Source organism: Microcaecilia unicolor, chromosome 6 (genome assembly GCF_901765095.1).
Source record: "Microcaecilia unicolor chromosome 6, aMicUni1.1, whole genome shotgun sequence".
In the NCBI taxonomy this organism is placed as follows: Eukaryota; Metazoa; Chordata; class Amphibia; order Gymnophiona; family Siphonopidae; genus Microcaecilia; species Microcaecilia unicolor.
Genome location: NC_044036.1, coordinates 174,083,979 through 174,101,877, shown reverse-complemented (window position 1 = coordinate 174,101,877; position 17,899 = coordinate 174,083,979). Strand labels below are relative to the sequence as shown.

Sequence of the window (17,899 nt, the reverse complement as noted above, 5' to 3'; positions counted from 1 at the left end):
GTAGGAAAAAGAATCAGTAAATAACCTAAAATAGTATTTAGCATCCAAGTTCACTTCACGGAGAACCAGACACTACACACATCGAACCTAATATACTGAACCCTTTATTAATAGCAGGCCTGAGAAACAAATAAAGATAACTCTTGTCAACCTGCATTACAGCCTTCACCAACTAACCAATAAACCTCAAATTTCAAATCTTCCCTGTTTCAAACAAGAAATTCTCCAAGTGAATGGATGTAACCTGGCATTGACATGGGAATTTCAAGAAAAAAAGAGGCTTCTAGAGCCAAGACACGAGGTCTTAGCTGCAGGAAAGCCCTTTGACACAACTGGGTTGATCTGGCAAATGGCAGGAAAAATCATAACATTTATTTATTTATTTGTTGCATTTGTATCCCACATTTCCCCACCTCTTTGCAGGCTCAATGTGGCTTACAATACATCATGAATAGTGGAAATGAGAAGAGACTATTGGTATTACAGAAGGATTTTTGGTTACATGATAATGATAAGCATAATAGTGAAATAACAAGAAAACAATATAAGATAGTTCTGGGTACATGTGGGGATTTCATATCAAAAAGCAGAATGTTTTTCTTAGGAAAATTAAGCTTTCAAAATAGATACTCTTCCTTCTGAAAAGATACCAACAAGGTCTCTGTCTTAAGAATAGATTCTTGTGAAGATTCTAGAAACCTGAGTATGTCCAGACTATCTGGTAAATTTATAACATCACAAGCCCACTTCCTAATCATTGACCTTTCTAGATCCTGTAGGCAGGTAATAAAGCTTAGCAACCATTGACTCATCATAAGCAAGCTGTAAATATGCCCTTCATGTATAATTTGAAGAGCTCTAATGGCGTTGGAAAAAGTGTCACAGGAAAATTTAAAAGTCTTAGGTTCTGGGGCCCTCATTGTATTCCAATTGAAGATGCATAGATAGTAATTTCTTCAACAGTTAAAGATAGCCTGACTGCCTATCTGCTTCTCAGCTTTTTCAAGCCATTGCTTTAAATTAACAGTTTGTGATCATTAAATTTGGCCACTGCTTCTGTAAATGTACCAAACTTTTAAAGATTATCTTGCAAAGATTTTTCAACTCTTATCAATAGCCAACAGAACATCCTTTAAGGAAACATCCTTCAAGTTATCCAGTGCAGGGAAAATAGTCGCTGGAAAGGAAAGAGAAACTTTAACATTAGATTTGAATCTTCTCCTCCTAATGTATAGCATTGCACCCAAACCATTAGAGGGTGATTTCAAACTGCCCACATTTGTTGCAAACTCACCAGTTTGAAAGTGAAAGTGCATGGTTACTTTCACTTTGAAAATCCCCGAACAGAAACATTCCTGAAGATGATTTCACCTGTTATTTATGTGGGTGCTTTCTTCAGGCTAAAATAATGCATGTGCTTTGAAAGTAGAAAACACATTTTAGCGAGCCCCACACTTGCAAATACCTCCACAATGGATGTGAGCTTATAAACATTTCTTTTTTTTTTTAATTTAAAGGAGCCCTTTATTAAGATATAAAAAAAAATACAAAATAACATCAACTGATATCAAATAAACAGAAGCAATTCCAGATCATAAATCATTACACCTTCAGTAGTCAGAGGACTACAAAACCAATTTCCACACACAAACATACTAGATTCTATAAATGGTGCCTCAAAAATCAGCACAGAAAAAAATAGCGCTTAGAGTTATTCTGTAAGCCACACTTACTCACAGTTTATAGAATAGCGCTTAGCACCGTGAACCACAAGTACATTAAGGTGCGACCATTTACACCAATGAAAACCTGATATAAATCCCCTTGCGTAAATTAGGCACGGATCCCCCTAGTTCTATAACAGTGCGCATACATTTTAGGAACGCCCCAACCCACCCATTCTCCTCCCATGGCCATGGCCCCTTTTTTGGATCTGCATAATAGAATGTACGCACACCTCTTTATAGAATATGCCTGAAAATGTGCACGTAAATTCTAATTGTCAATTGGTGCTGATAATTGCTTGTCATTGTCCTATTATTGGTGTTGATTGGTTCATTCTTCAATTAAATTACACATACAGATTGGATGAGTGTCCAAATTTGCACGCATAACAAAAGTGTGCAATGTATGGAATCTGGGGTAAATGCCTCTTCTAAGATTGGATTATGCCTAAAAGTATATATGGGTTTTTTTTGTTACATTTGTACCCCGCTCATGGCAGGCTCAATGCGGCTTACATATTCAGGTACTTATTGTACCTGGGGCAATGGAGGGTTAAGTGACTTGCCCAGAGCCACAAGGAGCTGCCTGTGCCTGAAGTGGGAATCGAACTCAGTTCCCCAGGACCAGAGTCCACCACCCTGACCACTAGGCCACTCCTCCACTCCATGTAGGTGTATATTTATATAGTAGGCGTGCTCAAGGGAGGAGTTTGGGCAGAACATAGAGTCACAATCTAGGCATCTATTTTGTAAAATTCTTGTATACATGTTTACTTTACATTCTAACATTTACACCTGCTCCCAAGGAGGCCTGAATGAATATCAGCACCCTCAATCTAGGCACTATTTCTGAAGGATTTGTGCTGGTATTCGATTAAGGCAGATACACTGAGAAAATGTTACATATTTTTAGTAATCTATAAGTAAAATAAAATGCCTTCCTTTCAAGGATAATTTATTAGTTACAAATTTATTGTCCAAAGTCTCGATTGATTGGTTGGTAGGGCTTGTGTTGAGATAGTATTGCCCAGTGTATCAAAATATATAAAATATATTCAAATGAGTTCATTACAACACAACTGGGAGTGGTTTATTTGGCTGTTGCACTAGTCTCTAGGTACTTGAGTCACCCTTAGGTTTGATATTATGCCCAAGGAAGGCATACCCTGTTATATCATTGTACGTCATTGTTTCTTGTCAGACTATTATTGTGTGTTTGATGAGAGATATTCCTTTGTCTTTTGTTAGGTTTTATGGAGCTGAAATAATATGTGGTTTACAATTTCTCCACTCCAAGGGCATTATTTACAGGTAAGTATGATTTCTGGCAATGTGTATCCCCCAGCTAGATTACATTGTAACAGCGGATCACCACAGTATTCAGTTATGGCCGTACTTACTATGGATTTATAAGTTAATAGGAAAGTGTTTTGTCTTTTGTTTTATGTTAGCTGATGCTGGACAAAAAAGGTCACTTAAAGATAGCAGACTTTGGGATGTATAAGTTTAAAACAAATAAGAGAAAAATTTTTTACTCAGCGCGTAATTCGACTCTGGAATTCGTTGCAGGAGAATGTGGTTAAGGCAGTTAGCTTAGCAGAATTTAAGAAAGGTTTGGACGGCTTCCTGAAGGAAAAGGCTATAGAATGTTATTAAATGGATGTAGGGGAAAAAATCCACTATTCCTGGGACAAGCAGTACAAAATGCTTTGCTCCGTGGATCTTGTCGTGTGATTGTGACCTGGATTAGCCACTGTCGGAGACAGGGTGCTGGGCTAGATGGACCTTTGGTCTGTCCCAGTGTGGCGATGCTTATGTTTTATGTCTTATGATGTTAATGCTTTTATACCGTTTTTTATATTATGGTTTGTTTTTGTTCAGAATTTTAATAATGTTTGTGTGTGATGTGCATTATTTTATGAATGAACTATTTTTTTTGTTTGGCATGTGTGCCTTATGATTGGATTGTCTATTTTTCAATGGATAATTTTATGTGGGTTTTATGGCTGTGTTCATTCAATTCACTTGCATTTAGTAGCTTATGTTATTGTGACACATCTTGGGCAGTTCATTTAAGGGGCTCATTTTCAAAGCACTTAGACTTAAAATGTTCCATAGGTTACTATGGGATTCTTTTACCAAGCTGCAGGAAAAAGGACCCTGCAGTAGCAGCAGGGACCATTTTGCCCACATGCCAGGGTCCTTCTTACCGCAGTGGGTAAAAAGCCCCCAAAATAAAATGGCCATGCTGTAAGAAAATTCTTACCACGTGGCCATGCAGCGAGGAGGCCTTACCACCAGCCACTGAGGTGGCGGTAATGGCTTCCTTGGTAACCTGGTGGTAACTGGGCAGCATGTGGGTTACCGCCATGCTAACCATTTCCGGGGTGTTTCTTCCCCTGGAAATAGCGCACACTCGACCTGGGCCACGTTGACCCGGTGATAGTCCTGGAATAGCGAACGGTAAGCCCGCGTTAGGCTTACCGCCATTCTGTAAAAGGGCCCCTATGTAACTTTGTAAGTAAGTGCTTTGAAAAATGTACCTCTATTAAATCAACAAATACATATGTTCTATAAGAACTGAAGAAGTAGTGAGATTGTGATTATACTTCATGTTGTGTGAGCTCTTTCTGCAGGCAGTATGGAACACAACAGGTGTTAGTGTGCTGTGCAACCAAGCTACAGTACCTCTGTTTTTCAGTTTGTATGTAAGGTAAAGTTCTGGCAGCTGTATAGGTCCTGTGGAAAACTGTAGTCTGTGCAAATTGATATTTATTTTCTTCCTGAAGCACCACAAGAGTTAGACAAAACCGTACCCCCACATCTGACTGATAACCAAATGACTACTAATGAAAATTACTCAACACGCACTATCACTTTATTTCTTATGTCAGAAACGAACTCTCTGTAGCTGACTATCCAACTTATTCTATAATTAACTCTATCACTCAAGAACCTCTATGCAATATCAAATTGTATCATTTTACCATGTATGCACCTCAAGGTAACATCGTTTGTAATTCTCGACCCGGAAATGGCGATTGCCATTACGGCATAATGTAAGCCACATTGAGCCTGCAAATGGTTAGGAAAATGTGGGATACAAATGATACAAATAATAATAATCCAGAGGTGGTAGTCTTCATGATACCACACAGATCCCTTCTTCAAACTGGATCACAGCTACTCTAGCCCCGACATATTACTGCTCTGTTCTTCCATAATCTGAGGAAATGGAATTCAGATGAAACCAGGGCCTGGGCCTGGTATGAGCTGGTGATGTGCTAAACTCACCTGATGATAGCACTGCTTTTGGTGATATCCAGTAACAGAGGTGCTTCCTTCAAATAACCCCCGCCGCCCCCATTTAATCTCTAGCACCATTCTACATGCCTACAGAAACAGGGAGAGACTGCACCTCATTTTATACTCTACGTACAGCTACAATTTTTCCATGTTTTACAGAGACCTCAAACTAGATAATGTGATGCTGGACAAAGAAGGTCACATAAAGATAGCAGACTTTGGGATGTGTAAAGAGAATGTATTTGGGGACAACAAGGCCAGCACGTTCTGTGGTACTCCAGACTACATTGCACCTGAGGTAAGTGTGATCCTTGCACCCACTGGAGGGCAAAACTTCCCTTTTAACCAGGGGCGTATCTGCGTGGGGCCTCAGGGGCCTGGGCCCCTGCAGATTTTGCCCTGGACCCCCCTACCGCCATCAACCCTCCCCCGCTGCCGTTGCTTACCTTTGCTAGCGGGGGGCCCCAACCCCCGCCAGCCGAGGTCCGCTTCCACCTGCCGCTGCCTTAAAAACTACTTCTTCAGTCGTTGTACGTGCTGCGACGTCAGACTCCGAAGTGGATTCAACAGCTCCTATCAACAGCAGCACGGCCACGGAGGCCGAAGATGAACTTTAAACACCTCGGGGCGGCTGGCGGGGGTTTGGGGTCCCCCGCCGGCTGAAGAAGTAGTTTTTAAGGCAGCGGCAGGTGGAAGCGGACCTCGGCTGGTGGGGGTTGGGGCCCCCGCCAGCAAAGGTTAGCGGCGGGAGGGGGGTGGAGAGAGTCATTGGTGGCGGTGGGGGCTCTGACAATGGCGGGGGGGGGGCTAAAATGTGCCCCCTCCCTCTGGCTCTGGCCCCCCCTACCACCGGAGTCCAGATACGCCCCTGCTTTTAACACTTCATTGCCTGGTGCTGCTTAAAGAGAGAGTACTCTCCAAAGTACTCAAAATCCTCATGTTATTAGTATGATAAAACCACTGATATGTGTGTATGCTTTCTGTGGGCATTCATATTGACATGAATTCTGCAAGATTTCACAGCCAAATCAATAGCCAAATTCCTGGGAATATCCAACCAATGGCAGTTTTACACATGCTACATAAGAAAAGATATGGGCAAGCTTAAGGGGACATTTCAACCCTGCTCCACTGAGAGTTACTCCTGCAAATAGCTTTTGGTAACCCCCCCTTCCCATTTTTGCTAAGCAGAGGCTATGGCCACATTGATCATTTTTCAAAGAGCTTACAGTGGACGTCTGCAAAGCAAGAAAGAATTGCAGGACAGAATGCCACACAGCGTAAGATGGAAGGATGGGTTCTTGAAATTACTGCTTGTAGTTTGCAAAGTAATTGAATGCGAATCAGTCTGTTACTTGGCAAATCTAATAATCGAGAATTATAAACATACAACGTGTATTTATTATTGGTTCATATGAAAATAGATGTTATTGTGAGTTCACCATTAAGACTCGACACAGAGCCTGCCAGTGTGTAGTGTCCAAACTAGAGAGCTGCACAGGAGCAGGGATGGTGGGATTCCCGTGGGTACTGTAGAATCCCATGGGGATCCTCTTCAGGTTGGACCCAGGTCTGTGGGGATCCCGTGGGGATGGACCCAGGTCTTGTGGGAGTCCCTGCAGAAATGCATGGTGATCCAAGCTTTGCCTCCCCTCCCCCAAGCCACAGGGTGCCCTCCTGTCTGATATCTCAAGCCATCCTGGTGGTCTAGTGAATTCTCCCCACTGTTTTCTGCCCGCTGCTGTGATCCTTTCACTGTCGTCACTTTTTTTAAAATGGCTGCCGAGACTTCTGTGGAAGTTTTGTGAGGCCACCGCTGAAATGATGATGTTCTCCTCTAGATTCTGCAGGGCCAGAAATACACATTTTCTGTGGACTGGTGGTCCTTTGGTGTCTTATTGTATGAGATGCTCATTGGACAGTCTCCCTTCCATGGTGATGACGAGGATGAACTGTTTGAATCCATCCGGGTCGATACACCTCACTTCCCACGCTGGATCACCAAAGAATCAAAGGACATATTGGAGAAGGTAAATGTTCCATTGAGTGCAACCTTGTAACAGATTCTTGAAAGATCTCTTGCTGTCCATTAGCAGATTGTTAGCCATGTAAATTGTAGTAATACCCCAACCCCAACCTCCCTATATAAAATATAAAGGATGATTTAGACGCTCTGTGACCTTGCATCTTGGCTAAGATTCTGCCACTTCAGGGAATAAAGCTTATACTGACTTAATTATGTTCTATGTTTTCTTGGCGTTGATAATGTACTCAGTCTGCATTACTACTGTCTTTAGAGCATTAAGGTATATTTTTGCGTTCTTTATAAGTCAAACCTTGTCAACATCTGTAAAATGTAAGATTTGTTCTCCTGTATTATTCCATGGTCACAGGGCTGCCGAGAGACCCAACAGAGCCCGGGGCAGAAAACACTGTGCCCCCCTCCCACACATACACACTCTGACCGCAGCTGCACCAACTTGCGCTGCCCGCCCCCTTACCAACTGCTGCTGTCTTCTCCTGCTCCTGCTGTGCATTCCGCCCAGGACCCGGATAATTGCATTAATGCGATATCGCGTTAATACAATCATCCAGGTCCTGGGTGGCATGCACAGCAGGAGAGAGACCCGTCCCAGAAGCAGGCAGGAAGACACTTGCCTGGGCCGAGCTCCTCCTTGGAGGCCAGACCCGGGGAATTCCCCCCCCCCCCCCCCCCCCCTTGGCAGCCCTTCATGGTCATTCAGACAGAGGTAACCAGTTCTTTGCTCGGCCCCTTGGGTTTAATTGAGATTATATTTAAATACTGCTTATTTCCCTAGCATCTGGTACTTCTTTTAACTACAGTTGGGTTAACTGCTGTTGGGTTCCTTCCCAGCTCTTTGAGAGGGATCCAACCAAGAGGCTTGGGGTTACTGGAAACATCAGATTACATCCGTTCTTCAAAACTATGAACTGGACAGCACTTGAGAAGAAGGAGGTGGATCCACCTTTCAAGCCAAAAGTGGTATGTATCCCTCGGAGTAAGGTAGAACTACCCATTCTGCTCTGCCTTGCAAACATTTCCATTGTTTAATAGTTGAATTTGCTCTCCTGCATGTAATACTTGACTTGTTTACTTTCACTGAGTCAAATGTATTTTCCATTCAATGGATTTCACTTAATTCAAAGCAATAGTGATAAGGATCAAGAATGTCTGATGGGTATAACCACATCTTGATAGATTTGGAGCATCATAGCATGAACTGTAAAATCCAAGGAAGAAGGAAGCCCACTTGCAGCCACTTCTGGATCTTCTGAGATAAGAACATAACCATTGCCATACTGGGACAGACCGAAGGCCCATCAAGCCCAGTATGTTGTTCCCAACAATGGCCAGTCCAGGTCCGAGTACTTGACAAGATCCCAAAACAGTAATTTAAATTTCTTTATTAATTTCAAATTAAACAAAGATACAACTCTTTGAATAGATACATCCATTTCAGGCTTCAAAGAACATATAAAGAATATTATTACAAAGAAATTTTCTTAAGAAATGGAATTATAGTCCACTAATATAAAATGGTGGATTCAAGACGGTATAAAGCCAAAGGAAGTTAGCATAAGAAATAAGTAAATTTAAAGTATACTAGCAGCGGTTCTTTAAATATTTTCGGGACTTGATATTTGGGTAAAGGCCTGGTTCCTCTTCATATTAAGGAAAGACCGCAATTGTTCAGGTTCAAAAAATATATTTTTTTTCTCCTTAAATATCAACATGCATTTACACGGAAATCGTAACTGGAATATCGCCCCAATTGTAAGAGATTCCTGTTTCATGTCCAGAAATTTTTTTCGCCTCTGTTGTGTCCATCGTGCAATATCTGGAAATATAGAGACCTTGCTTCCTTAAAATCCGGATGAATATTTTTAAAATAAAGTCTCATTAAAGATTCTTTATCTTGACAAATGTTACAATTAAGGTTGCTCTAGTCTCTGTATTATCCATTGATTGCTCCAGAAAATTTGTTAAGTCCAATTTCTCTGGTAAATCAGGTTTAGGAATATCTTTTTGTGGGGAAATCTTCATTTCCAGATAATAGATTTTTTGAAGTGGAGGTAATGATTGTTCGGGGTATTTGAATACCTCTTTCAAAAAATTTTCAAACATATCCTTGGGAGTGACAAACTTAGATTTTGGAAAATTTAACAATCTTAAGTTCAGGTTTCTTGATTGATTTTCAAGATTCTCTAGTTTCCTGTGAGTTAGTATTCGGTCCCCTGAAATCAATGATTGTTGTTGAGAAATTTTTCCTAATTGTCCTTCCAGGTCAGTTTGCTTTTTCAACAACCCTTCCGTCTGACTTTTTAAAAAGTTTATCTGCGTTGAATTATTCAAGGAGACAGTAATAAATGAGGTACAGACCTTGTGGAGAGATTCTAAAGCCGTCCAAATCGTCTCCAGCGAGACCCCGTGAGGTTTAACCAGGGGCTGCATCGCCAAGACACAGGAGGTAATTTCCTCCTGTGTTGCTGTTATCGGCGGTTCCTCCATGGTTTCCCCCTCCGTTATCCCGGGCAATCGCTGGACTCCCTGCGCCGATCCTAGAGTTGAATTTGGCGTCGCTGTTGCCTCCGGAGCGTGCCACTCCTTCGAACCCGTTCTGTCTTCGACGGTCGATACGCTTCCGGGTGCACGCGGCGGCGTCGGGGTCAATGGTCCCAGCGGGCTGAGCGATAGATCGCTCTCCTGAGCAGGGCTCTTCCTTTCCCCGCTAGTGGAAACGCCCGATACCGGAGTAGAAACCAGAAATGCAGACAAAGACTGCTGCCCAGGCAAGGAAGGGATCTGCTTCGGGAGGGGTAGGCCCCTCGGCTTCCCTTTCCTTTTCGGCATGGTTCAACAGGAAAAAGTCCGTTGTAGAGGTAATTTTCGGGAGCATCTTTGTCGCACGTCCTGCTAGATCGCCATCTTGAGTCCCACAGGTCCGATCCCAAAACAGTAAGACAGATCATATACTGCTTATCCCAGAAATAAGCAGTCCATCTTAATGTCTTATGGACTTTTACCCCATGCCAGTGGGGGGAAGCAGGTCTGGTGGTTGGGAGGTGGGCCTTGTTCTGGGCAGACTTCTACGGAATGTGCCCTGAAAATGGCAGAAACAAATCAAGGTCAGGTATACACATAAAGTAGCACATGAGTTTAAATTGTTGGGCAGACTAGATGGACCGTGCAGGTCTTTTTCTGCCGTCATCTACTATGTTACTATGTTTTTCTTTTAGGAGCTTGTCCAAACCTTTTTTTAAACTATGATAAGCTAACTGGCAACAAAATTCAGAGTTTAATTACACATTGAGTGAAGAATTATTTTCTCCAGTTTGGTTTAAATTTACTATTTATTAGCTTAATTGCATGTCCCCTAGACCTAGTATTTTTGGAAAGAGTAAACAATCGATTCACTGTTACCCGTTCCACTCTACTCAGTATTTTATAAGATATCTCCCTCAGATATCTTATTTCTATGCCGAAGAGCCCTAGCTGCTGTAGACTTTCCTCGTAGGGAAGTCATCCCATCCCCTTTATCATTCTCTGTTCCTTTTCTAATTCCACAATATCTTTTTTGAGATGCGGTGACCAGAATTACACACAGTATTCAAGGTGCAGGTGCACCACGGAATGATAAAAAGGCATTATAACATTCTTATTTTGTTCTATTTGCGTTCTTAGCCACTGCTGCACTCTGAGGGTTTCAATGTATCATTGACAGCTAGATCCTCTTCCTGGGTGGTGACTCCTAATGTGGAACCTTGCATCACATAGCTGTAGTTTGGGTTCCTGTTTCCCACGTGCATCACTTTGCACTCGCTTTACATTAAACATCATCTGCCATTTGGATTCCCAGTCTCGTAAGGTCCTCTTGCAATTTTTCACAATCCCTTGTTATTTAACAACTTTGTGTCATCATCAAATTTAATTACCTCACTAGTTATTCCCATCTCTAGATCATTATTATAAATATGTTAAAAAGCAGCAGTCCCTGCACAGACCTCTGGGGAACCCCACTATCTACCCTTCTCCAGTGAGAATACTGACCATTTAATCCTGCTCTGTTTTCTCTCATTTAATCAGTTTTTAATCCATAATAGGACATTACTTCTCATCGATGACTTTCTAATTTCCTTAGGAGTCTTTCTTGAGGTACTTCGGGGCTCATTTTCAAAGCGTTTAGACTTACAATGTTACATGGAGGGGCATAATTGAAAGGAACGTCCTTGCAGAACGTCCCGATCCAGGGGCGGAGAAACCAGTATTTTCGAAACAAGATGGACGTCCATCTTTTGTTTCGATAATACGGTCAGGGACATCCAAATCCTTAAATTTGGTCATCCCTAGACTTGGTCATTTCTGATTTTCGGCAATAATTGAAACCAAGGACGTCCATCTCAGAAACGAACAAATGCAAGCCATTTGGTTGTGGGAGGAGCCAGCATTTTTAGTGCACTGGTCCCCTGACACCCCAGGACACCAACCGGCCACCCTAGGGGGCACTGCAGTGGACTTCATAAATTGCTCCTAGATACATAGCTCCCTTACCTTGTGTGCTGAGTCCCCCAACCCCCCCCCCCCAAAACCCACTACCCACAACTGTACACCACTACCATAGCCCTTACGGGTAAAGGGGGGCACCTAGATGTGGATACAGTGGGTTTCTGGTGAGTTTTGGAGGGCTCGCTATTTCCTCCACAAACGTAACAGGTGGGGGGGGGTGGGCTGGGTCCGCCTGCCTGAAGTGCACTGCACCCACTAAAACTGTTCCAGGGGCCTTCATACTGCTGTGATGGACCTGAGTATGACATCTGAGGCTGGCAATCAATATTTTTGAAGATGTTTTTTGAGGGTGGGAGGGGGTTAGTGACCACTGGGGGGAGTAAGGGGAGGTCATCCCAGATTCTCTCCGATGGTCATCTGGTCATTTCGGGCACCTTTTTTTGCCTTGGTCGTAAGAAAAACACGACCAGGTAAAGTCAGGGACGTCCTTGTGTGTTTCGATTATGGGTCGAGGACGTCCTAGTATTAGGCATGCCCAAGTCCCGCCTTCGCTACACCTCCGACATGCCCCCTTGAACTTTGGCCGTCCCTGCGACGGAAAGCAGTTGGGGATGTCCAAAATCAGCTTTCGATTATACCGATTTGAACGACCCTGTGAGAAGGACGTCCATCTTCCGATTTGTGTCGAAAGATGGGCGTCCTTCTCTTTCGAAAATAAGCCCGATAGTAACCTATGGAACTTTGTAGGTCTAAGTGCTTTGAAAATATGACTCCATGTCAGATGTCTTTTGAAAATCCAGATACACAATATTGACCAGCTCACCTTTATCCACGTTTATTCCACCCTTCAAAGAAATGTAGTAGATCGGTGAGGCAAGATTTCCCTTCACTAAATGCATGTTGACTTTGAGGCATATTTTCAAAGCACTTTGGGAGGCTAAGTTCCATAGGTTTCTATGGAACTTTGGGAGGCTAAGTGCTTTGAAAATGAGCCTCTTAGTCTCATTAATCCATGCTTATGCATATGCTCAATAATTTTGTCCTTTATAAAAGTCTCTACCATTTTGCCCGGCACTGACATCAGACCCACTGGTCTGTAACAGTTGAACTCTCATTTTAGTAGAGCTACACTGGCTACCAATAGAATAGCATTTTATATTACTTTTTGTTTTTACTGCATTATGCTTGGAAGGCCTTTGTGTATTTGTGAGATATTTTGATAATGTATCAGCCTTTAAGAAAACTAACAATCTTCTCGGCAAAGCCTTATTATAGTACCAGATGGAATTAGATTGTAGTCCACTTGCACATGGACATTTGGGGGTGTTGGGCCCTAAGCTGTGAAACGATATTTGGAGATATGTCCAGTGCAGTGATTTGGGTTTTCTCCATAAAAGAAAAGAGCTATTGTTATGTTATGTATCACTGTTTTATGATTTAGTAGTCTGTGGTAATAGTGCTGTTTTTGGAAACACTTTGGCGATGTATTAGTCTGTTGACGTCGATAAAGAGATAAAACATAAAAGAATTTAAAAGCATGGTTTTATAAGAGGGTGTTCACCTCAGGAAAATGATATTCCTGGTTGTATTAACCATCCATGGGACTCTGAACAAACTTGTTGATGAGTTCCGTCCCACACGCCTACTGTAGGCGCTTGCATTTGCTGCGCCATGTTTTATTTGGTGCCAGGGGCGTAGCCAGAATTCGACGGGAGGGGGGTCCAGAGTCCGAGGTGAGGGGGCACATTTTAGCACCCCCCTGGTGCTGCTGACCCCCCATCCCTTTCAACCCCCCATCTCTCTGCCAACCTTCTTTGCTGGAAGGGGTCCCCAATCCCCGCCAGCCAAAGTCCCTTTCAGCGCCGGTCTCCGTGTCCGGCTTGTTTGCTGATCTGGATTCTGTTTCTGTGGGTCCTGACGTCCTGCACGTCTACATGCAGGACCCACAGAAACAGAATCCAGATCAGCAAACAAGCCAGACTCTGAGACCGGCCCTGAACAGGACTTTGGCTGGCGGGGATTGGGGACCCCTTCCAGCAAAGGTACCTGATGGTGGCGGTGGGAGGGGGGATCGAATGTGGCGGGGGAGGGTCTGTGGCGGGGGGGGGGGTGAAAGCAGGGGGGCCAGGGCTAAATCTGTGGGGGGCCTATTCCCCCGTGGTCCCGCCTAGCTACGCCCCTGGTTGGTGCAAATGGCCGCACCTAAAGTTAGGTGCGATTCCCAGGTGTAGTGCTATTCTATAAACCGTGCCTAACTTGAAGCACTGCTTATAGATGCTATACAGTGGGGGAAATAAGTATTTGATCCCTTGCTGATTTTGTAAGTTTGCCCACTGACAAAGACATGAGCAGCCCATAATTGAAGGGTAGGTTATTGGTAACAGTGAGAGATAGCACATCACAAATTAAATCCGGAAAATCACATTGTGGAAAGTATATGAATTTATTTGCATTCTGCAGAGGGAAATAAGTATTTGATCCCCCACCAACCAGTAAGAGATCTGGCCCCTACAGACCAGGTAGATGCTCCAAATCAACTCGTTACCTGCATGACAGACAGCTGTCGGCAATGGTCACCTGTATGAAAGACACCTGTCCACAGACTCAGTGAATCAGTCAGACTCTAACCTCTACAAAATGGCCAAGAGCAAGGAGCTGTCTAAGGATGTCAGGGACAAGATCATACACCTGCACAAGGCTGGAATGGGCTACAAAACCATCAGTAAGACGCTGGGCGAGAAGGAGACAACTGTTGGTGCCATAGTAAGAAAATGGAAGAAGTACAAAATGACTGTCAATCGACAAAGATCTGGGGCTCCACGCAAAATCTCACCTCGTGGGGTATCCTTGATCATGAGGAAGGTTAGAAATCAGCCTACAACTACAAGGGGGGAACTTGTCAATGATCTCAAGGCAGCTGGGACCACTGTCACCACGAAAACCATTGGTAACACATTACGACATAACGGATTGCAATCCTGCAGTGCCCGCAAGGTCCCCCTGCTCCGGAAGGCACATGTGACGGCCCGTCTGAAGTTTGCCAGTGAACACCTGGATGATGCCGAGAGTGATTGGGAGAAGGTGCTGTGGTCAGATGAGACAAAAATTGAGCTCTTTGGCATGAACTCAACTCGCCGTGTTTGGAGGAAGAGAAATGCTGCCTATGACCCAAAGAACACCGTCCCCACTGTCAAGCATGGAGGTGGAAATGTTATGTTTTGGGGGTGTTTCTCTGCTAAGGGCACAGGACTACTTCACCGCATCAATGGGAGAATGGATGGGGCCATGTACCGTACAATTCTGAGTGACAACCTCCTTCCCTCCGCCAGGGCCTTAAAAATGGGTCGTGGCTGGGTCTTCCAGCACGACAATGACCCAAAACATACAGCCAAGGCAACAAAGGAGTGGCTCAGGAAGAAGCACATTAGGGTCATGGAGTGGCCTAGCCAGTCACCAGACCTTAATCCCATTGAAAACTTATGGAGGGAGCTGAAGCTGCGAGTTGCCAAGCAACAGCCCAGAACTCTTAATGATTTAGAGATGATCTGCAAAGAGGAGTGGACCAAAATTCCTCCTGACATGTGTGCAAACCTCATCATCAACTACAGAAGACGTCTGACCGCTGTGCTTGCCAACAAGGGTTTTGCCACCAAGTATTAGGTCTTGTTTGCCAGAGGGATTAAATACTTATTTCCCTCTGCAGAATGCAAATAAATTCATATACTTTCCACAATGTGATTTTCCGGATTTAATTTGTGATGTGCTATCTCTCACTGTTACCAATAACCTACCCTTCAATTATGGGCTGCTCATGTCTTTGTCAGTGGGCAAACTTACAAAATCAGCAAGGGATCAAATACTTATTTCCCCCACTGTATATATATGCTATATAGAGAGACTTTAGCCCTTAATACATATACCAATGCTCTTAGACTCTTCTTATCCCCCAAGGACAAAAGTGATTCGCTATCTTTCTCTTATACAAAATTCAGACGTATCAATACGTATCTTATACAAAATATCAGACGTTCTAAACTGGCCTCTTAGAAAATTTACTAGGGTTGAGTCTCAAAATTTATACTCTGGTTTCACTAAATCCTAAAGTGGGTGGCAACAGGGCTTGATTTAAGGCAGGGAAGAAGTTAGGAGCTTGCACTGATTTTCAGCCCTAGGCTCTTCGAAAGGTTGGCAAATGAATTGCAGGCCTAAATTTAAGGGCCCGATATTCAAAAATAGTTGAGTTCCTAAATGTGCGCCTAATTTTCAGCCATACTTATAAGCTTAAGTTTTCAGCTAAAAATGAATCTGAATTTAGGAGTTTTAAAAGTTACACTTAAACCTAGGATGGCATTCTTTTGCCTAGATTTGAGCATGAGCACAGTACTAAAAAATGAATACTAAGCTCCTAACGTTTTCTCCCTGCCCTAAATCCACCCCTGTTGCCACTCCCTTCTTATGCTCCTAAATGTAGGCGTTTAAGCGACCTTAGAATAAAGAAGTAAATTTAAACTTTTGTGTGCTTTAAATTTATAGAAAACTGCCATTGACAAGCAGTAACACACAAACACTATTCTAAATTACATGCTAAAATGAGGGAAGGGCATAAGCTGAGCCGATATTTACACATGCCACTTACAGAATACTGTAAGTGATGAACGTAAATGTCACACCTAGGTGCTAACATTTTACATAAGCCATAGACCCGTCGTAAATGTTGGAGCCTGAATTTTGCGCATTGATGTGGGTTTACACTAGTATTCTATAAAAACACTTATACATATAGACTTACTACCTGCCGCAAAGGCCATTTTAGGAGCATTAAATCTATGAATATCAAGCCCTAAGGGTACAACTTTTAATCTCCTCAACTGGAGTAAATTTTTAGTTGAAAACTTAGCAGCCTCTTTTACTAATGTTGAGTTTCTCTCTAGGCTAATGCAGAGTAACTAATCAACTCTTTAGGCCAAATTAAACATATTTTACTTGAAGTAGTCCTGGGCCTAACGGATTGTAACACCTCAGAAAAGTTGAATCAGAGTTCTACAAAATTCAAGAGGTCTGGTTGTCCATTTCTGGAGCATAAGCCTGTAAGAGGGTATGCAAGAATGTTTGAAGCTTCTGCTTGTATACTTGTTTACAAAAGTAAGTTTTACAAAGTTTAGGTAAAAGGCAGGGGGTAAGGTTTTACAATATTCATCTTATTAAGCTAGCACACATCATCCCGGCATCCTAGCACACCTCATGGTCAGCTTATTACTGTACATAAACTCCTTGATATTTTTAAGGCTTTTTGTCTCGGCTACCGCAAAGAACAAAATTGAATTTTATAATGGTCCTCCTCTTCTGTGTTTTAATGCAGAAATCCGCCAGTGACTACAACAATTTTGACCGGGAGTTTTTAAGCGAGAAGCCTCGCCTGTCATACAGTGATAAAAACTTGATCGACTCCATGGATCAGTCTGCCTTCGCCGGATTTTCCTTCATGAACCCCAAAATGGACCGGTTGCTGGAGAAATGAGCCGGGTGACACTTTCCCTGAGTGGAACTTTTGCTGTGGGTTACAATGTAGCCCAGCGTCCTTTGGAGGAAAGGTCCTCAGTTCAGCGCATGATGTTAACTCCTCTTCTGTACCTTTCATACACTCCTTTTAACCTTTGTAACTGTCTCTTCCTGCCCATCGCCAGGATACAGGCACTAAACACTCTTTGAATTTTTGCTGGCAGGGTGGGTGTTACAGGAATCTATTGTGAATTGGATATGTGTGCTTTTTTCCTTTCCTCTTTAGGAAAAAAATGTAAAACTTATGTCTGGTACTTGAAAGTTGTTCTCTTTTGAAACTATGCACATAGGCTGTATATATATTTTGCTTCATAGGGTGAGAAAGCTTGTTTCAATCTAGGATGTGCGTTGGTTTTTTTTTTTTTTTTTACGGTATTTGTGACTGCAATAAAACATTGTTTTAGGGATCCAACTTGTTCCAGTATTGTTTTGCAACCATTTATTGAAAGAATTATTATGTAGACTTGCGGGGGTAGTTTCAGAACCCCATGACCATGTACGACATCCAAAAAACTGTGTGTTTTGTAGGTTATCAATAGAGCAATTTTCAATGAAACAGTTCTCTATATTTTATAAATTTTGTAAAATGGACCTCAGCGGCACTTATTTTGTGCCTGCGACTCATTTATTAAGAGAAAAGAGTACTCTTAACTCAATGAACTCGCATTTTTCTCTTCACAGGTCCAATTTTCTCATCACCTTAGGTATCCCAAACTTCATTTGTATTTCAAATATATAAAAATCTTAAAGCTTAAACAAGAACTTAGTTTTTAATGTAGTTGTA

The 17,899-nt window shown here is 42.7% G+C and overlaps 1 protein-coding gene across 2 annotated transcripts in view; it reads left to right on the top strand.

Moving 5' to 3' along the window:
• PRKCD (protein kinase C delta) overlaps nt 1-17,522 on the top strand; it is a 232,912-nt gene extending 215,390 nt beyond the window's left edge. For both annotated transcript variants that reach the window (XM_030205956.1, XM_030205955.1), the window contains exons 15-19: nt 2,973-3,035; nt 5,190-5,328; nt 6,872-7,060; nt 7,906-8,034; nt 16,916-17,522. In XM_030205956.1, coding sequence (XP_030061816.1) covers nt 2,973-3,035; nt 5,190-5,328; nt 6,872-7,060; nt 7,906-8,034; nt 16,916-17,074 — 679 coding nt within the window. In that variant the 3' untranslated portion in view covers nt 17,075-17,522. The remainder of the gene's footprint in view (nt 1-2,972; nt 3,036-5,189; nt 5,329-6,871; nt 7,061-7,905; nt 8,035-16,915) is intronic.
• Nucleotides 17,523-17,899: the final 377 nt, after the last annotated feature.